The following is a 27,518-nucleotide window of genomic DNA, read 5'->3' as shown; positions in this document are numbered from 1 at the left end:
AGTTCCAGTATTCCCTGAGAAGTTGTCACGATTCTTCCCCTAAGAAGTTGTCACAAACCTCGTGGAACCGCTGATACTGCATTAACTTATCTCTAGCTGTTCTCACTCTCGTTCTCGATGTATACAAAGGGGAGCAGGCCGAAGAGATAAAGTTATCACGACTCAGCCCCGAACCTGTGACATTTGTCAGGAAATACTGTGCCCCTACATAGAATACCGTTCCCTTTCTTCTTTAATGATTATAAATTGAAATAAAACATGTACCGTTCACTTTGCACACATCGTAGAAATGCTTTCCAATACGCACCAACGCGGGTCAATATTTCTTAATTTCTATGCACGAATGCTGCTCGACCACCGAAAGAATAAATTATATGTACATATATACCATCCGATTGTTCTTAAACGTCTACGCGTTCAAAGAGGACAACGATTTTCAAACTTTCCACCGAACCGATACCGCGCGCAATCGGTGAACGTTTCAACGACGAAGTGCCGATTCCATCGCTCGCAATCAACGTATATTAATTCATTGAACGATCGCGACAACCGTATATTCCACGGTCCATTAACATAATGGAATACCACGGTTTTATTCGGGCTCACGTAACGGTGGCGTGAGCTTCGAACTTTGACCAGATTACTCACGAAACGCAACCTCGCCTCCCCGGTTAGTCACCTCCGTAAGTTATCGACATCTGGGGTAAACCGTCGAAAACTCGCGCAACAGCGAGTCGCTTTCGATGGAACCCGGTTACGTGTTACGAAGTCCGTGGCAATGATACAGGATTCGCGTAAGAATGATTCATCGTTGCTTTCGCGATGGAAACTATTAAACGGTTATCGATCGCATATCGGGTACCCTTCGTTCCGAATTTCCATTCATCGATAAGATCGTTACGATAGTGATAACGCGGGTACACGTACGCTTTGGTAAATGTAAAAATTATATTATTATATATTATTATATAATATTATTATATATTATTATAAAATTGCCACAATTGTTCTTTTCACGTTACGATATTAATCTTTTTGTCCAAATTGACGGTGTCTCTGTCGAAGCATCTTACAACGAACGAATTAATTGATCGTAAAATCTGATACAGCGCGAAGAATTAATTTTTTTTTCATTTTTTTTTCAGTATCACTCGAAGAGTATTTTTACTTCGTGAATCGACCGCTTTATTTTCGATACTATGGAAATTGCAGGGAAGAGACGATACGAATTCAGTGAGCTCGTTCATTATTGTCTTGAAATAATCGAACGTCGAGGGGAAAGAGAATTTTCGGAGTCTGAACTAGGGTGTCTAATTAGGATACTTTTTATGCGTCGCGCTGATACTATTTAAGAAGGATTCAAGAAACACAAGTTTAAGAAAAATATCGATTCGATCTTTGAAGTAATCGTAACACGTGCGTAAAATAAATGTAAAACATTCCGTAACGAACCTTCTTTTATAAGAACGTAAACACGTGGAAGAAAATTGCATTGTTATGTTCTTACGAGCTACATAAATGTAGGGAAATATTGTATTCGTTTATTTGTTGTCTATACTCTTTATCATTCGGTCATTTTACGTATTCGTCGCTAGTCAGTCCTGAACCTAATAAGGAAGAAATGAGAAAAGGCACAATTTGGATGATAACTCTCCCTTATTCCCTAAAGAGCACACGTATACCTCAATCTTTTATTCTAGATACTAAGTTATACATCGACCGTGGTTAAAATATTTTATGCTCTGCATCCACGTCCGTAACACTCGTTTCCTCCGAATAAAAATACTCGCCCTTATGACAATTCACATTTGTCTTTTGCATCTAAAATACTATTCATCATTTACATTTTCACTTACTCTGAGTGTACTGTATTTTTTGCATTTATTCAATAGCTGTTCCTTTGTTATTTTTATGCGCTTTGTTCGCGCAAACGGAAGAAAATAAACTTGGAAAGAAACCACCAAACGAGAAAAAAATACGGTGTGTGACATGAAAGACGATACTTTTTTAAGTGAACGCAAACACCGTGAGATCAAGTAAACGTACGTTAAACGTACCTGTCGGTAAACAAAGGGCGAACATAAGTTTCACGCAAACGTAAAATGTAATACCAATTATAATTTGAAAAATATCCGTCACGATAAACGATGCGAATACATCGTATACGATCATCGTAAAAATTTTTAAATTTACCAATTCGAATCATTTTTCTGTTTCGAGTCCTAGTTCGATGAAAAGGACTTCGATTTCCTTCGTTACGATATTAAATGTGGGATATTTCTCGACGACGAGCAAAAGAAGTAATTAAAATAATTTCCTTCACCTAAATAGGTCGAATTCATTTTACGCACTACTCGATATAATTATTAGATAAACTCGTTCGAACAATTCACTAAGTAAGTTGTCTAACGTTCTAAAAGTATTCAACACGCTCTACGTGACATATTCGACCAAAAGCTTACCGCATTAAACGCACGAGTATTTCATTTCCCCTGATACCAACTTAATTCTTTCGTCTGAATTCCTCGAGAACGCACTTACTTAATTACTTCCAACAATAATTATTTCCTAACGTCGTCTCGTATAGCTGTCCCGCCAAAACTCACTACTTTGCAAATTTGCAATTCCGTGACTTATTCACCGATACTCGACGCACTGTTTCCAACGTGCGTTTAATAAAAAGAGAAACTTGTAACGAGCACACTCGTTTGTTTTCATTGGGTTTCATTGTAACGCTTTCGGGCGAATAGTAAAAGTCTCGATGCAACGAACGCCAAAGGCCTTTCCGTTTGAAAGCCATTGGTATTCGCCAGGACTGAGAAACGAATTCGTTGGAACAATTGCGATTTGAAACGAACGTGAAAGTAAACGCTTACCTGTTAGGAAAGACGATCGGGTAAATGTGACGCGAACCAGGGACCAGATATCCCGTAGAGGCAACCGTTATCCGATTCACATATCACATAGGGGCGCCCGTAGGTATGGTTAACCTTCCTCGAGATCCTAGTCGCATTGATTCGTGCGCTCGCTGCGTGAGGACGTTCATTCGTTCACTAACCTCCTGGTTGCACGAAAGTACGACGACAGTGTCAGGAGCGAAGGGAAAAACAACACTGCGAAGGTGCACCTGTCAACGGCGATAGACACGTGTACGAGCGATGCATTCGCGTGCACGTGTACAGCGTGGCGCGTGAAAGACGCACGCTTTGATTATCGATTGTGCGCGAACTGCCGTAAGACCGTTGTGGAAAAAAAATCGTCCATCGAGTAACCCGCGAGCTACCACTACCACCATAGGCGGCTTTTCTACGGAGACAACTCGTCCTGCGGCGATACGGACGAACAGCTCTGACAGGAGACGTACACGCGCGCCTCTGTCCATCGCGCACACGCTCACGCGCACTGTGTCCCTTCGCTCATTAGGCAGGCGCGCCAACTGCGACACTTGGAATCTTACCAGACCTTTCGTAAACAAAAGCTAGGTCATTTCGTTACGTATGTTAAAACTTGTTGGTCCCGTTTCGATTTCGCGAGACGGAGTGAAAAATTCGATGAACGTGCCGAGATGACAACGTTCCGTACACCGTTACACAGAATTACAACGATAAGAAAAGATCGTTACGACGCTAGTTCGATACAAGGTGGTATCAACGATTGCACGATGATCAATTCTGCGTTTTAACTAAACGTTTGTTGACAGTTTTTAACGTTACTTTCGAAGAAACATCGAAGAACCGCGACGTTAAAATTTCTTCCACGTCGATTTTAATACTTTTCCGAATTCATTTACTTGCGTATCGATCATAGTTTCTTTTACACGCCTTTCCATTTTACTTCGTAAATTGGGCAATTCGCAAGGGAATGCAAATGTTGAGTTACACTGCAATTTATACGGTACTGTAATGCCACACAGAGTTATATTACCACGCATTACAGTCGCTAAATAAAACCAATCGATTCACCTACTTAACAACAATTACTAATCTCGTCTCTCTTCTAATATATGCACAATTTCATCGAACAATTGTTCATGCTTGTATAATGCGTTTACGTTTATATGATTTTTAGAAAATTCTTCGTGTCAATTCCTTCGTTCGAAGTACACTTAACACTTGACGATAATACCTACTACTTCCGTAAAAACTTCTTTCGCTCGCTCGCGCCTTGAATTTTACATATACAATCTTCGAAAAATATTCTTTCTATTAATGGAAAATTTTCGTCTCGCAAAGAAGGACCCAATGTCGCATTTGTCCATACATATATAAGGAACGTTCGCGAACGATCGGTACTGTTTGTCCTAGAAATCAAGCTTTGAGAATGATAAATAAAAATTCTTACCTCGAACGTAAACGGATCAGTAGAAATGGAGATCCAGCACTTCCTATCATCGTGACTTAGCGATGATTCGCGATGACGCCTCGTCGACGAACAAAGGGTTCAACTGTAATGTCATCGCGCCACAGTTTACCGGATCGGTCGTACCTACCGATACCTTTTAAATTATCGATCGCCGTCCGCGTGAACCAAAAACACAGACACCACCCCGCCCGCCGCCACCTGCATGACCTCGCTGATTCTGGTGGAGAAACTTTTGTTCCATAACGCTGCCCAAGGCGCGAAAACTTTTCCGTGACATCGCAAAGGTGTCAAGAGAGAAGTACAACTACGTACATATATGTGTATATATATTTTTTGAACTACCACAAATTTCAAGCGGAACTATATTCAGGAAAATTGAACGTGAATGGAGAACAACGTCATAAGACGTGAATGAATAAGCTGGGAACAGATGCGAAAGAGAAATGTTTGAAGAGAGTCTATTAAAAACGGATAGTCGGTACCGAAGTTTGAAAGAACAGTCCGACTGTAATAACGAAAGAGAATAATTATAATATGTAATTATAATACAAGTAATAACAAGTAATAATAAGAATTTGTACGATATGTTTAAAGATCTTTCGAGTGACAAAATTGTACGGAATGTTTAATATTTATACAGCCTTTGAAGTATCTCGATATTATAATATTATAGATATATAGTATGATTGTTATTGTTATTATTATTGTTACAACAACAGGAAATTGTTGACGAAATTGAAAACTGGAAATGTTCCAGAAGGTAAAAATGATTGGTAATGATAAGAATTGATCACATACGATGCTGTTATGTTAAGCGAATGCTGGAAAAATAATAATCCCGTACGGGAATTAGAAAAATGTAACAGTAGGTCCTTGTGCCTCGAAATTTCAACCCTTTGTGCTGATTCTTTCAAGGAATCGTTTTATTTTTACTTGGAAAAAGTCTTTGTGAGAAAAATGAGACGAAATTACATCACCGAAGAAATTCTTCCGCACGAACGATCGGTAAAGTTAAAAGAGTACACTTTTTGCAGAAAAGGAGCTACACGAAAGATCGAAATAACGAGAGATGAAAACAGGTTATCATTATTTTAATAAACGAAAAAACCTTCGACGTATCGTTACAGGGAACGTTTTGCCAGAAGTTCGAGTCTTTTGGGTACACAGTCTTCTTGAGATTCATTTTTAACGAAACACTTTCGATTCTCAATTTTGGCTCGTTCTCGTTGAAGAAAATGAAAAGTGATCTTTCGTTAAAGATCAATCAGAATTGGAAAAAGGAGAAGATGTTGATCGATCGTTAAGGTTATTTGATTTTGTGGACGGTACGATTAAGGACACGTGTGCCGCACTCAATGGTTCTCCCGGAGGCTATAGAAAATGGCGTTGATGACGAGTTCGTGACAAAATTCGTGAAAGAAAAGCAGCCTACCTTCCTTCTAATCCATACTACCCTCACTAGTTGAACATCCGCACAAAAGTTAGATCACAGTCTACGAATATTTCATTTCATACTCTCAAGGACGCGAAACCGTCCCAGTGATACTTCCACGTGATCGATCAGCCTTAGCCGACCACGTTGCTGCTACGTTTCGCTGCATGTATATTTCTATGTTTCCGTGAATCTTCGAATTGAAATACAACAATCGACTGTTTCCTGAATGGAATATACAAAATCGAGATACACACGCGCAAATGGAAGGAGTACATTTCTGGTGGACGCGTTCGATTGAAATGTACATTTAAATTATACACTTCGGAACCTATACTCGTGCAGATGTAACACTTATCGTAATGGAAGGTTTCAGATATTCGATAAACAGTTTCGTTCTTATAAGCACGATAAGATTGAAATAACGGAACAAATTGTACCGTTAGCTCTGAACGATTAACGAAGCAAGTGATACAGGGAACGATGTATCTTTGAAAATAATTAAAAACCGGATCGACTGAACGACCATATAAAAAACTACGTCTGGATTCAAGGAGATACTTAATTTGACTTTGCACAAATATTTCCGCGGTCAAAATTCTATTATTTTATCGTACTTCTCTTCATTGTTAACGAAAAGTCGTACCAAGGGTGTAATCGAGCAATACGTAAGTTTCTTTGTTTTTGAAAAGATCCAGGCGCGGTATAACGAAGTTTAAATACTCGAAATTGAGTGTTATTCGAATGATTCGAAATCGGAGCGAACGAAAGTTAATGTCAATCGTCGACGAGTGATAAATATTAAACATTCGTCGATCGATTCACCGAATTAAAAATTCTGCGGGAAATTTAGTTGCATTCTCGTCTGTCGAGTACAAAGTAAGCTCAATCGTTGCGGAATATCGTTAAAGTCGCGTTGAAATCAATTTTACAACATCTAAATTAACCATCGCAACAATAATGTTACAATGGTAATCACAAGCTGCGTTTATTGCCACATTAAGTCACTAGGGTATATGGGCGCAAAATACGTAATAACGTCGAAATGCTTTGGTATATACGTTGCAATAATTACCACCATCAGGGGGAATTACTGCCACGCCTTGCGAAATTTACATAAACACTCGATGATGATAAAGTCTGTGAATTCCAGACACGGAACACATTCGTTGATATTAGAACCCCGCGCTGTTCATCGAGCGCACACCAACGAAGGGACATTTTTAATTGTACAAAATAAAACACGTAAAACAAATCGTTCGAATAAGTACTCGAGATAGAGACAAACGTTTTAGGCAGATGTTGCGCAGCTCCTAAGTTGATATCACGAGTTGTCATACTCTCTTCGTGCTATGCGAAACGACGTAGGACAATACGGGAGGTAGTGTTTCTTAAACCATTTTAACCACGAAACGTATATTAACAGAACGCTCGGATGTTTTTCTAGTTATTTGAACTATGTACAATTTCTAACAAATATTTCACCACAGTTATCGAGATGATCTTAGTGCTCGATAGAAGACACTCGACGCAACCTTTGGGAATCCATATTATCAATTTATGCTCCTCACAATTTTCCAAGTTGCAATTGCAACGTTTCTTAATACGAAAGTGTGAAAATTTCTATAAAAAATGTCCCCGTGTATCCAATAATTCTGAAAACAGCATCGACAGGCTGAAACTTTGAGAAAGAAATTTCCCGCCTTAAATTTGAATCATTCGAGCTAACGAAAAGTACTCGTACTCTTTACTTTGGACAATTTTAGTAGCCCAATTTCGTGAAAATCTGGAGAGAGGAGGATACTTCGCGGATGTTCTTCGTTGAAATAAAAGAAACACGATGATCAAACGATATCTAAAAATGTACGTTTTCATCTTCGAAAATGAAACAGTTATTTAGACGACTTGTTTCAAGGATCTTGCCTCACGTTAGAGTAAAAGAGAAACCACGACACGGAATGTCCACCTCGGAACCCAACAATATGTGAAACGTATACGTGTGCTTTTATCTTGAAAAATGAAATAGTTATTTAAAACACATCTTTCTAGGGCCTCGCCTTGCGGAACAGCATCGCCCTAATTACTAACAGCATTGCAGGAAACGTGACATCGCCCGAGTGTACATTAAACTCTGTTGACATTTAGCGACACATTTGTCTAACTGGTGTTACGCAATAGATAGAGCGGTAGGGTACGTGCAAATATAATTGCAACCCGATATAGGCACGTTTGTGACCGCGATATGACCGCGTGGCCGACTCGATGTTCGACGAGTTGACGATTAGGTACACAACATACCCCGTTATTAAGGGGACATATCCAAGTGTGACGCTCGCTTGTTAATAGGTTTTCACAGAGTGCTTGAAACAACGAAGCTCACGGGTATACTATCGAAGACACGAATCGTTAATACTCGAGTAGACATTTAACGTGGAAATTTCACGAGGTTCTCGTTAAATTATTTTTCGAAGTTAAATCATTAACGAGCACGAGTTACGTTCACGAATTACGAATTAAAATTGAACGTAACTTATACTTTAATTTCAGCAACACGGAACATTCACTATTAAGGGGACATATCCAAGTGTGACACTAGCTTGTCAATAGGTTTTCACAGCTTGAAACAACGAAGCTCTCGGTTATACTATCGAAGGCACGAATCGTTAATACTTAAGAAGACATTTAACGTGGAAATTTCACGAAGTTCTCGTTAAATTATTTTTCAAAAAAAAAAAAACAAATGTACGAATTAGATTTCATTGACGAGTACAACTCGTACGAGTTACGTTCACGAATTGCGAATTAAAATTGAACGTAACTTATACTTTGATTTCAGCAACACGGAACCTTCGCGACAAAGAGGAAACAGTTTACGCTAAATAAATCACGAGCATGTATGTATTAACAGTGTCTGTATTATTACAGATATAAATTTCTCAAATCTGTAACGTTAAATGTCCGCCAGATTTTTAACTGTCTAGCCCAAAATCGTGCACCATTAAAAATCGTGTACCGTTAGTTTCAGTGTGTCGATTACCTTGCAAAAATCCATGAAAATGAGACCGTCGCGCTTAGGTGTGTCCACTTACTGGAACGACACTACCAGGCATGGACGATTTCGAGATCGCCGATGGTATCGATTCGTCTTTAAAGTTCTTTAAAAAATAAAATGAAAACCGCAACGGATCTAATGCCCCGTAGACGATAAGATCGTTCCGCGATAAAAAGCGGGAGCAGAACAGCACGAAATCAAGTCGTACACGCTGTCAAGATGGGAAACACGGATAAGCTGTATTGTGTGTGGCGAATCATTTCTCGATAAAACGAGGTTATCGGTGGTGATCTTCCCACAAAATGTCACGAATCGATAAACAGCTCGAATGCTAATGCTGCGACCGACAACGAACCCCCGTGCATCTCTTATTCCTCGTGTCTTTGAATAATGCATTCTTCGTTTCGATCTCGTTTAGAAAATTTCCGAGATAATGAAATCGGGGTAACGAGTCGCTCGATAAACGCAACGAAATCGATCCAATTTTCGATATCTCCGCCATCAACCGATTACATTTCTCAACGATCGATTTTATTGCGCGAAGAGTACACAGAGAGTGGATAAATATAATTACTTGCGATGAGAATAAAATTAAAAATTCGAATTTTACATATATAATCGATGTGTTCGTTAAGCTTCGCGAAAAGGCGAATGGAAGGGATATTTGGAAATTTTAAGAGAAGTAGATCCAAATGAACACAGTGTAAACGAAGAGTAGTTTCGAATTCTCATCGTTACAATTCCGTACTGTCTACAAATCAGCTCGCAACCTCAAAGGATAAACATAGACGTGTCGGCCTCGATAAAAATCTCCAATTACAATCTATTGGACAGCGAAACGCTAATACGATACTTTAGCGCGTTCACTGTCACCCCAATTTTACATATTTAACTCTAACTCGCGTCGTACCGAATCATGGAGAGTCAAAGGGCTCAAGGGTGTTCTCGACAATTGTTCAACCTGTAACGTAAAAAGGACAAATATTCAATAGTTCGAGGATATATTTATTATTTTACAGCACTGATAATGTCAGTGACGTTATTTGAAAGTTTATAGAATCAAGGTTCGTTCCTTGTGAGAGCTCTAAAGAGACATTGCGAGTCCGAAGTAATGGACATCAGTGACCACCATGACATGGTTGTGAACCATAAGCATTAAGCTTAATATAAAAAATTGAACTAACAGCAAAAACCAATGATACAGCTCAGATAATGTACAGAGAATTTCTAACAATTCCTTGCATGTCAATTAATAAACTGAACAAATTAATTTTAAAGTACAAATAATACAAGTAACGCCATCTATGGCTACTCGGCCAAGTTTGTCGAGAAATAGTTTTTATTTTTGTCATTAGATGGCGACAGCCATGCAGCTGACTATTGCAGCAGGTTTAATTCACCTTTTACAAATATAAACAAGTAATTGGAGAATTTCAGAAATCTAAATTGAATCGATTCATACTGTAGAACCAGTAACAATTGAAAAATTCCATAATTTATAGACCAATAATTGAATCCAGACAAATTACAGAGGATTTCTAACTAATTTCTTGCAAAAACATTTAATAAACTAATAAGACTACTCGTAGAACAACTGAAACAAAAAATGAATAAGTGGCGTCATCTGTGGCTATTCGGCCAAGTTTGTCGAGAAATAGTTTCTGTTTGTTTTTGTTAGATGGCGACACAATTACCTCAGCGGGCTTAATTCACATTTATACAAATTTAAACAAGAAGCTGGAGTACTTCAGAAATCTAAATTGAATCGATTTATACTATAGAACCAGTAACAATTGAAAAATTCTATAATTTATAGACCAATAATTCAATCCAGACAAATTACAGAGGATTTTTAACTAATTGCTTGCAAAAACATTTAATAAACTAATAAAACTACTCGTAGAACAACTGAAACAAAAAATGAATAAGTGGCGCCATCTGTGGCTATTCGGCCAAGTTTGTCGAGAAATAGTTTCTGTTTTTTTTTGTTAGATGGCGACACAATTACCTCAGCGGGCTTAATTCACATTTATACAAATTTAAACGAGTAATTGGAGTACTTCAGAAATCTCTAAGTTGAATCAATTCGTACTATAGAACCAGGAACAATTGAAAAATTCTTTAATTTATTATATATTATATTTCTATACTACGTTAATAAATTTGTCTGTGTAATTACGCTTAATATAAAAAGTATATCTAAGAACAGAGACCAATAATTCAGTCCAGACAAATTACAAAGGATTTCTAACTAATTGCTTGCAAAATCATTTAATAAACTGATTAAACTAACTTCGTAGTACAAGCGATATATATTGGAAAAAAGTATCGCTACGTTAAATATTACAACGTAATAATATTTCTTCGCTTCGAATTAACGGAAAACACGATTTTCCAATTACTTTTAATTTGTTCTCGTTTAAAAGAAAAAAAAAAGTATACGTCTCGATCTATAAAATTTCGAAGGGTAGATTGAAAGGGTAAATTCCACTTGGATTGATTTCAAGACCACGTAGCATGACAAAGGAGCACACTTTATTTCTTAATTAGTGTTAATAATTATTTAGCATTGATCGGAATCGAGTACATGTCGTATATTCCTCTTCAATCGGAGTTCAATAATCATAATAGATTAGTTTATTAATATAAGTGTAATTAATTGTAATGTATTGTCTGAAAGTATCACTGTGTTGCATCCACTGGTCGTCCCTTCGCACATTGCCAGTAACAAAGGCTCGACGTAAACAAATCAAAGGCAAACGTAGACGGAGCAAGTTAAAGTCGATACAGAAAGAGTCCTCGCTAACTTTTTCGATGCTTTTCGTGAGTTCCGGACATTCTGACGCTTACAAAATATAAGTGGACCGGAAACACGAGACGCAAAGAGAAGCGAGCGAGTGTTCCCTGTATTCTCGATGCGGAGACGCGCGGGAACAACTGGACGAACACATAGAGACAAGCGGTTCTCAACGCTCACAGACAAAAGAGAAAGAAACGTAGACGTCTAGAACGAAATTTCCCGGACCAAGGATGCTCAGTGACTTTGCGGGGAGCAATAGATTCGATGTCTGCTCGAACCCCGAATAGTTAGATTACAATTAAAATGCGGAGAGCTTGTCGCTTCGAACGAAACACGCGCGTTCGAAATTAATCGCCTCTCATCGCGTCCGGGCGTCGCAAAATTTAAAAAGTTTTCTAAAAACTAACTTATCGCGAAATAATACATTTCTATAAGAAATACCTAGTTAACTTATACCTATTCGTATATACATATATAAATACATATACATATATATATATATATATAGTATGTAAAAAAAAAAGCTCGTTGGTCGCTACCATAAAAGAATAACGAAACAAAGAATACGATAGAAGCGCATAAGAGAAAGAATCGGACAATTGAGGAAAAAAAGGACGATCGTAAATTCGAAAGGCGACGTGCCTGTTCGCTCGAACAGGGGCAAGCCCTCCGCAAAACAACATTCAACATTTAACAATAGCCAACATTTATAGAGTAAGATACCGATTTAATAATTATAGATCATTTCGTTTCATCCTTTTTTTTTCCTCTCTTTTTCTTTTTCGGTTCGGTTTTCGATTTTTTTTTCTTTTTTTTTTTCTTTCTTTTCGGTTCGTTTGATATATATTTTTTTTCTTCTTTTATCGCTTTTTCTTTTTCGCTTGTTTCTCTTCGCTACCTCGCGATCGTCGATCGCCTTTGTATTTCCCGTGAAGTTGCGATCGGGCCGCAACAGCGAAGGCAAAACGCGGGACTGAACCGTTGGAAACGAATATCACGTGAGAAATTTATACCCCCGTGACACGCATTTTCGTCTCGTAGCTTTTCCCTCACGGTACCGGTCACAGTGTTTCTCAAATCGTGGCCCACCACGTTCCACGCGTGATATGTCACTCGTTCCAAGAAAATATCTCCGTTTTTGTATTGCTATCGTTTGCACGTGGACGCAACTTGCGGGAGCCCCGTTCCCCTCTCGATAGAATCTTTACCACGGCCAACTATCGTTCGGCTCCCTTCGTAACTCCTCGCCGTTTCTCGGAAGATGAAACTCACGCCGCACCGAGTCCTCGTCGCGCTCGTATTAATTGACAAAACTTCTTGGGCAGGCGCTAGCGCTTAGAAGAGACGCTAAGTTATCACAACGTACACCCGGTACACCTGTTACGCGCAGCTACGATCGTGCGTACCGATCGTTGATCAACTGTATCAGCTATAATCTCCCGTTTCCTCTCTTTCTTACATGTGTATATCGATAAATTATGAAAACATTTGTAATGGCACCTATTCGCTACGATTTACGTTCTCTCGTAAGCGCGTCGCTCCGCTGAAGCGTAAAATCGCAAGAACCGAGTCTCTCCCCCTCCTTGTCGCTTATAACGAAAAATCTAACAACCTCTCGGGATACATCGAACAGCTTCGGTATCGTTGAACTCGACTCGAACGAATTTTAAATCGTAATCGGTCCAACGATCCACCGTGATGCATCGTCCGTAATCTCACGTATTTGAGAAACACCGATCCAGCGATCGCGACAACTGTTTTCAAACACCACGATGTTAGACTTTAATATTGCACAACATTGATAACACTTCGAGTTTTTCGGGAGAAAGTTTCGTGACCGACGATAATTACAATAGATAAAATTATCAATGTCTCTTCTCTCGCGCCACACAACTCTTTTCATCGATGATTGAACGCTGATGACGGTAGCAGCAGCAGCAATGACATATACCCGGATATCAGCCAATAATTTTCAACATTTTTTCCCCGCGGTAAATGAACCCGTGAGTTTCATTCTTGGCAATTTGAGCGGCCATTGTGAACAACGTTCGTAATCGACGGATCGGTTTTTTTTCTTTTTTTTTTTGTAATATCCTCCGTCTGCGAAAATATATTATAATTCACCGACATACGGTTGCACGAGATCATAGGTGATGCGATTAACTGATAAAAAATACCTATTTTTAAATATCGATATATAGATTACACGTACAATTAATACAACGTTAATAAGTATGAGTAAAACTAGTCGTTTAATAATATCGTTCGATCGCGTAACATTATTATCGTTATCCTTAATTGGTACGGCTACCACGATTATCGTAGAATTACAGAAATCCGTTGAACGGAACGTTGTTCAAATTGTCGCGAAATTCATAAATACCAACTAGACGAAACTGCCCTCGGAACGATTCAGAATGTAAGGCCAAGAACGTTTTGCGATATAAATGTATTTCACCGTAACATTTAATGGAAAAATATGCGAATATTGATAATAATAATGCCATCGTCGTAGTTCATCACCGTTGTCGCCGTCATCGACAACATACGTGTAAGTTTATATAACTCTATCATTATTATATTATGCTTAGCAAATATTTGTTGAAGATTTACCTAAAATCCACGTGGCAACAAATAACCAAGTTCCTTAATTACTTTCATTGTTCTGGCGGTTGAACTCTCGTACAAAGTCAGTGAGGGGAATGGAATTAAATATCCGAGACGCGAAGACACAAGTTTGCGATAAGTACACTGATTTAAGTCGATATCTTTTCTCTGTTTCAAAACTCGGAATTCCAGGTGGGTGGGGGTGGGGGTGGGGGGTGGGGGGGGCGTCAGGAATTGTTGGCAGGTGGGGTAGAAGGGACGCAGAAGAAAATGATATACTTTACCACACCAGCAATTCGAATTCATCGAAGGAAGTCAATTGAGAAGTTATCGTTAACAATGGCGAGCAGTAAGTTCTAAAGAAATTACAACGGTCCGATAACAATTAATGTAAAACCAGGGGCGTAGGTATCTAAAATTACACACAATACTTTGTATTCACTTAAGACTCGAGCGACAATCGCGATGCAAAATAACGAACGGTATATTCTAAATGATCTGATCGTTCAATCGGTTCATTAATTGATAACGACTTCGTGGAAGAGATTCGCCGCCATTTTAAAGATCGTTTAAACTAAATCCTAACTCCTAGTCGGTTTCTCACCTAAACGATTAAAAGGAACGGGAAACGTCAAACGACCGGACAAATTTCGGGGGAACGAATCGCTATACAATGTACGAATATATTATACAGGTTACGGTTTTCACTGCGGCGTGCGGACCAGCTCGAAATGTACGCCATGACTCGATGAACGTTTCTCGCATAAGGAACCGTGCGCGTTAACAAACAACAAATAAACGTATAAAAAACGTGTACAACATGAGATGTCTTTCGTGGCGAACGATGAGTCGATATCACGCTTCGAACGCTCGTACGAGCGATGGAATTTCTAAAACTGAAACTCGATTCGCGAACCGATATCGGGGTGGGGTAATTTAAAGTTTCACCGCGTAGTGGACAACAAGTTAACAACGGTGTAAATTAAAACGCTTGACGTAAGAGTATTCGAACGTTGTCGCTATACGAATTTCAATGCAGTCTTGACGATCTGATATCTTTGTGCAATTGAACTTTGGTGAGAGAAACTAACGGAGTTGTTTATTACACCACGACACAAGACGACGTAGAACGTGAGAAATGAGCCGCCCTTGACAATGGACTATCATCGTAGGTACTTTAGTATGTGTATGAGTGTGTACGTGTGTGTGTGTTTCCTTTTTTTTTCTTTCTTTCTTTCTTTCTTTCTTTCTTTCTTTTCTTCCCCCTCTTTTAACCGTGTACGTGTATCTGCGCGCGCGAAGGTCCTCACGTCGATAAAAGACACTATAACATTATATATGTACATTAACATGCGTATACATCTATTCTTGGGACAATAGACGAAAGAAACGAAATTAGACAGGGGAACTCTGTATCCGTAGATCGAACAAGCTGGGGACCGTACAACGTAAGTGATAGTAGAGAAATCTTGAATAGAGATTTAGGCTAATCGGAGAGTAAGATAATTTTGTGGTAGTCGCTGATGAACGAATGCAGGGTCTTTGGTTTCGAGACGCGCAACGTCCTCTTAAGGTAATGGTACTATGACTTGCACGTAAGTAACTGGAAAGTAACCGATGCGCCCGTTCAAGCTACCTTCGTACCAATTCTCGTCGATTTTCTGTAGCAGAGTAATCGTATCGTTCTCCTAGAAAAGAAAAAGAAACGCGTGGCTATTAGACACTTCCATAACGAATAACGTTTTATGGCGATCATCTCGGAAACATACACCTCGTAAAAATTCGAACTTTATTATCGTTCGATCGAATATTTAACATACTGTTACACTCACTTTGAACCCGAGTTCTCTAGGAGCTACTGGCTCAAAATCGTACAGAGCTGTGCAGCAAGGTTGTTTCGTCATTGGAGTCCTTGCTGGAGATTTACTCGGGGATGGCAACGGAGAAGCTGAAATGTATTAAAATTCTCGTTACCGTGAGAAAGAAACAAACAGTTGCGACAAAACATCAGGCCGACTGCGACAATCTTAAATACGTGGTTAGAGCTATGAATATCGATGGTTTCGAACATATGAATACATTTGAGAAAATCAAACCTATAATACACGAAAGCTAAAAGAAACGCTCGCTTTGATTACAATGGAAAATGAATCGATGAGGTACCTTTAAAAATTCGAAGGGACAAGATCTTTTATAACGATATATACGCATATAAAGAAATTAGCAGAAAAATAATATGCGATAGAAACATATTCGACAAACATGCGTGTCAATGAGTAATGATCACTGGCTAATACAAGGTAAAACATTTAGTGTCTAGTCTTGGTTGCGGTGCACGGAAAACAATGACATTGAAATCGAATAAATTATCGATTGCCCTACAGTAGGTGAAGCCAACCCCATGCAAAATTTACCATTGGCAGATTGTGGTGGGTTTCCAGCCGGAAATAGCTCGAGCTGTGAGCGCTTCCCATCCACCTGGACTGGAGACCCAGCTCGACTTGCTCCTACATCGTGTCAGAAGGACAGACATTCAAGTATGCGAGAGTATACACACAAAACAGTCGGACAGTGTGTAATGGAAGTGTGGTAAGTACAAATAACTGTTTATGAGTCCAAGTGTTAAACACACAGAGTGATACCATATTCGATGTAGAGTGTATTAGCCGCTCAAGGTTGCTTCTCCCCATTTTGCGAATCATGACAGACGCATGATTCCATTTTCAAGCAGTAACAATTTGCTTCTTCGCTTCGTAGATACAATGTGTGCGTATCTCTGTGGATTGCATCGAAATCATCGTCACTGTTCATCGACGGTGCGTCTTCAATGACACTCTTTCTTAAATTCTTGTAACGATGGAGCCTCCAACGGATCACAGTGTTGATCAAACAGATTGGCTACGTTTTTTAAATACGGTGCTTGATCTTTCGTTACTCGACTCCCTTAATTATTTAACATTGTTGTTAACGTGTATCGTTTCGAACCGTGATGCTTCGGGTATGTACAGTTGTATTTCAAACGATCATTGATACAAACCATCGTACGATCATTCAAACAATCCTCGTGCATCAATGAAATAGTGTCAGTAAAAACTTTGTCGATGATTTCAATGCAACTCGTATTTAGTCAATTTGCACTTCCGTCTTGTAAATGAAACGCTGAGCGAAGCGAAAAGACGACAGATGAAGTGGCAGATTACCCAATTGGTGCGATAGAAACAGCCATTTAATGACCTTGACCGGTCAATGTTTTATGTACCGAGTGAACGTATTGTGACGCGTTTCAAATTTTTTTCTCTCAGCGGAGACGGAAGATCCACCTTTCTGCAATGTTCGATTACAATCATTTTTTGCTAACAGACTCGCACAATTTTCTGTAGAAAAATCGATTCTTTTACGTACGCGCAATACTTGTGGAGAAAATTCAATACTTCGCGATACATATTTAACACAAAACTGTAAAACTGAATTATAAATACGGTAGAACGAAATACAATGTCAACCATTTCCATTAAATATTTGAATAGCTGTGAAATAAATTTCTTTTTTACACAAGACATAAAATATTACGTGAAATAGTATCTTTCGAAAAATTACGAAATTCGTCTAAAAGAAACGACAAAATACAATGTCAATTTTCAGGTTCTAACTGCTCTATCTTTAGAAAAGTATAGTCAAAGAATGATAGGTCTCTTTAAATCGTGCAACATTTTCATCTACCAACTTTTCCATCTTCGCTTAGAAGAAAGCTATAGTTGGTCCCAGTCCTTGGAATCACCCTGTGTAATATTAACCTTCATGTGAGATTAGAGACAAACTTGCATTGTCGAGTGGAAAACTAATAACACATATTTAATTAATGTCTCGTACAATTGACAAAGTAACTGGATTAGTATCACTTCTCAATAAACGAGTAAAACGTAACATTTTTACCAGGCAGCTTCCTTATGCTTAAATTAAGACACGATTTTACAATCTTTCAAGCTGTTTACACATTAATATTACTCTGTTCATAGTGATATGACACGTTACTGGAGTCACTTTACAACGCGTGCATATGTGACGTCTTCTTTGAAGTAGAAAAAAGAGATAATAAAGTTTAATGTCCATCCGACAGCCAGAAAATTATTAATGGAAATTCATTTAAAAGATAGTACGACAATATGGCTAGAGTGTATAGTTACAGGACGCATAGAAACGTTGCATAACAGAAGAGACAAGAAACAGACAGCCAATCCACCCGCAAGTATTATCGTCTTTGTATGTGTATGTGCAAAATGTGTTTTACCATGAAGAGAGAAGTTCCCACCGTTCATAGCATCCGATGTGGGTATTGCATCGACGTGTAAATCGGCCAATGTCTTCGGCATGAATTCCATTTTTGGTTTGTTCACCGCTTCATCTTTCCTGTAAGCAATGAAAGCAACGTATCAATACAGAACAGTTACAACGGACCATAAACACAAAGACAATTGCATTATTTCATTCATAAATGCATGTGTAAATTTTAAAAGATAAATACAATATTTTTCCAACGAATAAGTATGCATTAGTTACGCTAAAAAAAAAGTGTATTTTCTATAATCGACGCCCGTATTGTACGAATTAGTTGTCAAATAGTAAACAAAAAAAAACACAAGGAAAAACGAAAGAGCTGTTCTTCAAAGTTTTGCACGTAAACTCCGGAAGTATCGAAAATAGATTTTTCCTTAATCTTTCATCGAGAAAACAAATTTTCCCGAATCCCTCATTACTATTAAGGGCTCGTATAAGTTTATACATACTTCTCCAAAAGCGTTTCCGTTAACGTTTTCAACACCTCGATACACTGCTGATGATAATCTAGAAGAGCTTCGCTAAACGATGCCAGTTGTGCGACTTGTTCCACCTAAATACAGAAGTAGCAAAACCGTTACGTTAAGTATTCGTGTATAATGTGCACCTCGCACGTATGAAAAGTTTCGAAAGCATTGTAGGAAACTCACGTCGTTCTCCAATAAATTGAACATGCCCAATTGTGCCAAATGGAGACTCTCTGCAAACTTCTCTTCAGCTTGACGTATCTCGTCGTCTGAAACGTGAGAACCTGCTCGCAAAATTTGCGCCGGCGAAGATATTAAAAATTGCACTACTAGGTTGCTCCAATGCCTAATTTTGTTACATAAGATACAAAAGAAACAGAAAGAAGAAGCAGATTTGACTTTACGCTAGCAAAATGAAACCGTGTACTGGTGACGCTAAATGTTTCGATCGTGTACGTTCCTTCCCCTTCTAACGCAAGCATGTGCAAATGTTGAACCTTTCTTATCAAATTTACACAAGTGCAATACGTTCGACATTCGCAGTACCTTTGGTGCACTCGCAAATATTTCATATACATACGTACATATACATACGTATACCTGTTACTGTTCGTTTGTATTCCTCGCATAAATACTGTAGCATAAATCTACATACAGTGAGTTTTGGTGATGATGGTTTGGAATTTTGTTTCAGTTTAGTCTAACGCAACATGAGTTTGTTTACCAACATGGGGGGAACAATGAACATTTTTTACGTGTTTCGATACGGGTATCCATACGCAAAGCGTGAGAATTTATAAAATCATAAATACAGCAAAAAGTTCGATAATCGTCGCGCGTGGGAGAGTCACGTACCAGTATACGGTGACGACGACTTTACTGGACTTCCAAAATGTGGACTGGCACATCTTTTCCCGGTTGCTAATAATCAAAGTAACATTTAAAGAAACGAAACACAAAATCGACCCCGCGATCATTCATAGGAAATAAACAAAATATTTAAATATTTTGCATATAAATATCCAATAATTATTGACAGTAAAAAAAAAAAAAGAAAAGAAAATACGATGCGCAAATGATACAAGGTGGAGGATGTAATTGGAACTATTAATAATAACCAAACTTGATTCCGTCGATTATTGCACAGTTCAAACGGGGCCATGTGATGCACGCTTCAACTCAATTATATAAATCGTTCATTTTTCTATTCCTACGAATAATTTGCAATTTGTTTAAACAAAACATTCAGTAAATTCACGTATCGTGCTAGGTACGGAACGTGTAGGTAATTGCTCAATAACTTGTACCCTTGGCATGTATTAATATATGAATCCTAACTACATTTGTTTACAAATAGTATATTATGTGTTGTTAATAGTTAGGTCGTTAGGATGTTTCTTACGCAATCTTCTTGGACTAGATTTTCTGTATAAATTGCAATTAGTGTATTTGGGTGAGTCTCTAGTCTCTATTTGTTTATCTTAGCTCGACGTGAAATTGTATCTACAATGGGTTCAATTTCGAAGTCTTTCCCGAGATCTCCATTCCTGACATACCACAGGGCGTCCATGACTCTACGGAAGATTATCGATTAAAGTATTTACATTATTTTAATATGATTTTTGATTACTGTACTCCTTAGTCCTGTACCATACATCCATAGTGGCTTAACAATGATTTTATATATCAAGAGTATGTTGGTTGGATCCGGCGGAGATTTTCTATTTGTTGGGTAGCCCATGTTTCTTTCTTTTCTTGTTTTTAAATTTTATTTGTTCTGCGATGTCTCCTAAGTAAGTACTTTGTTAGTTTTGTATAGTTTGTATTAATCGCATCCATTGTATCTTGGCCTGAAGTTATTACTCGTTTTATTTTGTAGTTTTGAACAGAAATAAAATCTCGGCAACCGCGATCTAATAAACGCTGCACGAGCAAAATAACAACAATTATCGCTTCATTGATTGAATTCGTTTAAAGGTCCTTTGAAGGTCATATCATTTAATATGGTTGAATTTGTTTCAAAGTTATTTACAACTTCCATTACGAGCGAGTGGCGTATCAATGATTTTGTTTAAATAATTGAAGGTGACCTTAAATAATGACAACTACAAACAGTACAAAATCTTTTAATGGTACATTACATGGCCCCCTCTGAAGTATGCAATAATTATCCGAACCAGTTTCTGTTGAAATTACTATTTACAGAATGATTCAACTGGTCCCAGCCATGTTACTCGCTCCTTCTTATAAAACTTAACGGAAATACATAAAATAAACGATTATTTTTTAAACGATAACATTACGACGTCGTACAATTATCTAATAATTGCAACGTGCACATGCAGAACATGCGAATGTGCTGCCTATAACACTGTATAACATTAAGAACGAAGGAAGAACGCACGTCTAACCGTGCAACAGTTCCATTTTATACATTTTCCAGGTTGAATCGGCCGGTATTGTTATTTTTGTTTTTTTTTTTTTTTCGAGAAAAAAAATACAAATTATAATTGCAAACGGCGCGTGTCGTGTTTTCGTGGCACAAGGACGCGAATACCTCCCGACGTGTTGTGCTTAAATAAATCAATAACGATGCGGAGAGATAAAGTCAACGTGCGGCCAGGTGTACCTTTCGCTTGACGTCTTCGCTTGCAATCGAAGTCCAGCCTTCGTCCCTGTAGTTTTTTCCGGTGATGCTGAAACAAAACGAATATCAATCGGTCGGTCCGTATCCACCTGTTACACCGTGACAATATCCTTCGATGATGTTCACCGTGGTGAAACGAGAGGAACGAGAACTTTTTCAATAACCGCGGCCAACCTACCATCACTTCCTTGAGGTCTTTGGTCTGCAAATGGTGCAAAGGTTCCAGGAAGTTTTGCTTAATGTTGTCATCCAACGAATATTTCACGTCCGCCATCTGCTTCATAGCCTCGCCCATTTCAATAAGAGCCTGAGCTATGGAAATTAGAAAAGATAAATGACGCAAATCCTCTCGCACTTAGATGCATATTAATGCGCCTAGTTGGCATCTACCGCACGATACTTGAGAAAAGTTTCATCGCTACGGGAGCAGCACACATTTCCCACAGGGTACCAAAGCACACCCTCGTTAAACTATTTACCGTGACTTTCGTCCCGTTATCGCTTCGGTACGCTTTTACGCAACGACACGTTTCTGTTCTTGTACATTGCACAGACCAAACACTTTAAACATAATCAAAGTTGAACGATTCAATATTCTATGTAACCCGTAACATTCGATTATCCCTCCGCAAACATGCTACATCTTCGAAAGAACAGTCGAGTTCTCGTTATTATGTTTCCTGGAGATCTCGAAAGCTTGGGAACTCGATAGTTGTTCAATTCGAGACTTTGCGCGGACAACGTCAAATTTCAGGAAGTGTGAAAAATTGTTGAAAAAATTCGATCATTTTTCGCGATACTTGGTAAATTGAAAATATCGTATGCCAAAGGACCTGACGTGTCTAAGTGGAATGCTAAATTACAGTATAGCGAGATCGATGTATTTAATCCCATTTGAGACAGGTTTGCTGGTTATATATCGGATCAAAATCAATTGACCGTTCAAGGCCACTTTCTCGATTATGAATCACAACAGAAGTGACTTCTACTTTACGTTACGTAAGCTTACCTAGCTATTCGAGAAACACAGACTTTGTGTCTGCAGATTTACGCGACGAGACGGAAAGATATCACGGCGGTGAGAGAAGATAAACAAATGTTATGGTGGGGATGACCACGCTCAGTGGCCTTGAGCAACCAGTTAATTTTTCATTCCGATTAGAGCAGATCCGAGACGAAACGTACTCATTTTGACAAATGCACGGAAAAGTACGTTTACAAATCGCTCTCAATGCACAATTAAACATTAATTGTGAATTAATATTGAATTAAGATTGAAAAATGTTTCGATTAGAGAACTCTTGAATAAAAGTCGAACTTGAATGGATCGTCTTTCAATTCAACAACGCGCAGTGAACGTGATTTCCTTACTTTAAACAAATTGGCAATATTGTTAAGAATCTGCTTCTTGGCAAAGTACATATCGTTCGATACCTTGCTTCTTTTTATGGGAAATATTTTTTTTTTTTCGAGAATCATATTTATTGCTTCCTATTTCACGTCAGGTGAAAACTTATAATGCATCAGCTTTCTACCATAAATTTTTCCAATATTATATTACCGCGTTGTAACCTCGGTGTAGACGATACACATCTCTGCAAATTTATTGAGCCAGTAGAAAGCATTTTTTATAGAAGGTAGCCAGCAATAACGTTAAGGATCTTTAGAAAAAATAAATAAAATTTTTATAACATAGGATCTGGTTCGACTCAAAAGAATTTCAATATCACCTCCTTGCGTAATGAGGAAGGAATTTTGTTTTAACAAAATTACTAACTTTTTCTTAAATGACATCGTAGCTTCCATTCTACGTAGCTTATTGATTTATCTCTAATTGTCATTTCCAAATCTAATCATCTTTCACAAAATCTGTAGCAACTTAATGAAAATGATTTTACCGATTACTTCATCATGCATTACATGAAATGAAATAAAAAAAAAAACGAAGAATTTGAGAATACAATATAATACTTGCGAGCGAAGAAAAAAAATATTTAATCAATATATGAAGTTATATCGACAAATAAAGTTTACGTAAGATGCAAATATTTATAGATGCCATAAAATGTATATTATTCATCTCTGCATTCGAATCTGCGCGTAGAGTCGCTTTAAATTAACACAAGGACGAAGAAAACGTCGAGGAAATTTACAGCAAATATGTGAAACGATAAGAAATGAAGTCACGATCGCCTGGAAACACTGGGTCTACTCGAAATGAATACCTTTACTAACGAAAATGTAAGAAAAAGTCATTCGTAGCAAGACGTACTCATTTTTAGGTGCTTAGCGATCATATGCTGAACATTTGAGATATCAAACGTTGTACCGTATGTATGAGCGAGCGTGTGTGTGATCGTACAAAGAACTATTATGGCTTACATACTAAAAAGCTAAATGTGTCAGAAACGATTACAGTTGGATCGAAGAAAGAATCAACCGGCGTCAGCACTTAACAGTGTCTCTCAACCTGTGTTCAACATTGCAATCGAAATTTGATCTAACGTTAAGCAAGATTGTTTAAAATTTCTAAATGATAAATCCTATTATTTCCTTTGATTGGAATATAAAAATGAAAAGAAATATATCGAGTAACAGTGTGGGGAAAGAATTCCTATTTAGATGATTGGTAGTCACTCGAGTTAACTATAGTTTTCGGGTCTATTTAGTTTATTTACACTTTTTAATTTGTATTTATAAGTCCTATTATAGATAGACTTTTATTTATTGTATCAATATCTTCGTGTGTCTAACGTTATCATTCGATAAAGTCATCTTGGCGAAGCTTAGTCTCCGTGCAATTACTATACAATTGTATTGTACCATTCGTATGTAAATTTCGTGTATATTCGTCTACAGACTGTACCAGATGAAATAGTTCTACCGTATCGAAAAACTTTTGTTTTACCGTATGAAAAACTCTATTTAATAAAACAACATCGCCCCGAGCCGGGAATTTTTCAAAATATACGTAACTCTACGTTACGAAGTTCTTGAATTTGTGTTGGAACGAAAAGCAGCACACAGAATCTCTTTACAAACATTTGTTTTTATCTCACCGTACCTATTTCTGACAAGGATAATCCGTGGTTGTGCGTTAACTTGAAATTTTCTGGATATTGTTGTTCCAGATTATCCTGTACGTGTAGGTATATTCGAAAAGTATGTGTGGACAAACGTATGTTCAATATGTACGTAAAACTGAGAATATAAAGGATGTGTACGTAAAGGTAAAAAAAAAGTGGTAGCGGTAAAAGTTAAATGATATAACAAAATCAATATCCCTGTAACCCCTACTCTTTTCAAGCGTGTAACAATGCACCTGTAAGATGTAATTACGTTCTTTTTTAAAACGAAGTAAGGTACGATGAAATAAGATTCGAAGATTTGTAACGAAATAACATAAGATTTCCTTATGTTATTCGTGTGAAATAACTTGTGAAATTCTTCGAACTCCTGTCCCTCCTAGTTTGATGTGCATAATAATGAAAATAATCATAGTAATGAAAATACGTTTTTACTTTCAAACAAGTGCAATTGCATTTCGCAAATGCATCGTTGCATGTACGAAAACAATTGAGATCATAAAAAGATACACTTGTTATATTATTTAATTTTTTTCTACATTATTTTTCCTACTGTACGTTCAATGAAATACGAGTTGCGTCCCATTTTAATTACACGGCAAAGTGGTATAAGTGATATACGTAGGTCGGTGTGTGCACCTCCTAACAAAATAAAGCTATACATGAATAAAGAATACGATATAAAATATGTATAAAATAGTGAACGTATCCCCATAAAAAAGAAAAAATAAAGCTTGTATTTGAAATATGAACCTGGCAGCCGGAGGCAGTGAGCTAAAAGAAAATGAACAATACAGTAGATGCGTCATGCTAGCAAGAAGAAAAATGGATATGAGCGAATAGTTCAGGTATCACAGATGAAGGGAAGTGGAATGTAATACACTACAGAATGTCTAGATTCTTCTTACCCTTGAGTATAATGCGTGGAAATAGTGACGTAGCTTTTAATAAGACGTGCATTTTTGCTGCACTTCGTCTTTCATGCACTTTTGTATTTATTATTTCATTTGTCATCATTTTTATGTATCTGTCCTCTTACACGCGCTTAATAAAGATGTTAAATAAAATAGAATGAATAAATAAATAAATAAATAAAAATAAGAATATATGTACTTAACCGAAAATATTGTATTAGTAGACAAAATAACCTCGATCGATATAAATTATTGTATTCGTCTATCTGAAGCTACGATGCCACAGAAAGAAATACATCAATTCGTAAAAATTTTCAATGATTGTTTGCAAAAATTGATAGTGCGTGTTGCGTGAAAAAGAAACATCGAGCAGAGAATGGACATCATTTAAATGAAAAGAATCATTTACACGAAGTTTCGAATATAATTTTATCACACTGATAGGTTGTTCGAATAAGTTTCATCGAACTGCAAAACTTACTCAAGAACCTGATATATCTTTGTTTATTATTCGAAGCGTTCGAATAATCCGAATCGTATATAATGAAGAAATGACAAACGCCAAATGTAACAGTATCTCGCAATGTTAATGAGAAATAATTCACGGTTGACAGACTCAAAGTTATCCGTTAGTCTTAGTTCTTATTGTTTGTTTGTTATTCGAATAAAAATGTGTCCATCTCGATTCGCGGTCCCTCTTTCTTTTTCTTCGAGTCTGCATCTGGCGCACATGGCTGCAGCGGAAACATCGTCCACTCTGGTTCGCAGACATGGGCTTTATTCTTATAACTTGGAATGGATATTCATTTGCAGTAGAAAATTGAATAAACCCTTCCACAAAGGAAAATTTCATTCCTTTTCGGCAATTTTTCGAGGCTTCGAATAACTTCCGTATAAAAATGTAGATAAAAATGGAAAATTTATACGAAGACAACGATAGAGTGTACCTACGTGTACACATACGTATACGTATCATCGAATAAATTCACTTCGAATAAATTTATTTATCCGTTATTTACCAGATAACGATAAACTTGTATCATCTTTATTCGACTAATGAAACTATTATATTTCAAGACAACTCTAATTTTCAGTGACATTTTGTAATTGGATTTATCTCGGAAAGTATGCGATAGATGATCTTGAATCGATCTCGACTGCACTAAATTTCAAATGGAACATAAAGTACACTGCGTGCAAATGGAATTCCAAGTCGTTCAAATCGTTGACAAAAGTATCTGACTTTAAATTCCATACAAGTAGGTCTGTAAGGTTGTCTCGTTGAGAAGGAACCTTTTTATTTCGATACAAAGGACGGATCTTCAATACGATACAGCCTAATAATTCTTCGAGAGAAATCGGGATTCCAATTACATTTACGTAACGTAATTGCTATCAAGAGATAAGATTTATACGAGAAAATTTGGATCTCGCCATAAATACGCGGTCAAGTGACTCTTGTGTTTAAATTGATATTACATACCGAAGATACTGTCTTCGCCGAGCTTCTTGCCGTAGGTAAGCATACAATCACCAAGAACACCTTCCGGTTGGGGATAAGTCGAAGCTTTCGCCTGGCCGCTGAGCTTGCTGATGCCCTTGACCGCCGCCATCTTTGCTCTCGCCGTTGGATTTGGCTGGAGGAATTCTTTCGTTTTCATCTGCAATTCCTCCACCAGCTCGTACGTAACGTCCGTTTTCTACAATCAAACAATTGCACCGTTCAATATATACCTATAGGTGTCATCTGGTTATCTAGAGAAATTTTTATAATTTCAATCCATGGATCGAACCCGAGCTACGTAACAGAATAACG

General features: G+C 37.7%; 1 protein-coding gene across 8 annotated transcripts in view; it reads right to left on the bottom strand.

Moving 5' to 3' along the window:
- Nucleotides 1-11,359: 11,359 nt before the first annotated feature.
- Endoa (SH3 domain containing GRB2 like, endophilin-A) overlaps nucleotides 11,360-27,518 on the bottom strand; it is a 35,279-nt gene continuing 19,120 nt past the window's right edge. For 3 of the 8 annotated variants that reach the window (XM_076325244.1, XM_076325245.1, XM_076325246.1), the window contains exons 4-12: nucleotides 27,186-27,402; nucleotides 21,881-22,014; nucleotides 21,685-21,751; nucleotides 19,239-19,339; nucleotides 19,038-19,141; nucleotides 18,542-18,660; nucleotides 16,668-16,760; nucleotides 16,086-16,201; nucleotides 11,360-15,941 (exon numbers count right to left, since the gene is read on the bottom strand). In XM_076325244.1, coding sequence (XP_076181359.1) covers nucleotides 15,822-15,941; nucleotides 16,086-16,201; nucleotides 16,668-16,760; nucleotides 18,542-18,660; nucleotides 19,038-19,141; nucleotides 19,239-19,339; nucleotides 21,685-21,751; nucleotides 21,881-22,014; nucleotides 27,186-27,402 — 1,071 coding nt within the window. In that variant the 3' untranslated portion in view covers nucleotides 11,360-15,821. The remainder of the gene's footprint in view (nucleotides 15,942-16,085; nucleotides 16,202-16,667; nucleotides 16,761-18,541; nucleotides 18,661-19,037; nucleotides 19,142-19,238; nucleotides 19,340-21,684; nucleotides 21,752-21,880; nucleotides 22,015-27,185; nucleotides 27,403-27,518) is intronic. The other 5 variants (XM_076325248.1, XM_076325247.1, XM_076325249.1 and 2 more) reach the window with 5 other exon arrangements.

This window comes from Ptiloglossa arizonensis, chromosome 13 (assembly GCF_051014685.1).
Source record: "Ptiloglossa arizonensis isolate GNS036 chromosome 13, iyPtiAriz1_principal, whole genome shotgun sequence".
NCBI lineage: Eukaryota > Metazoa > Arthropoda > Insecta > Hymenoptera > Colletidae > Ptiloglossa > Ptiloglossa arizonensis.
Note: the sequence above shows the minus strand (reverse complement) of the source record. Positions and strands in the feature narration are given on the sequence as shown.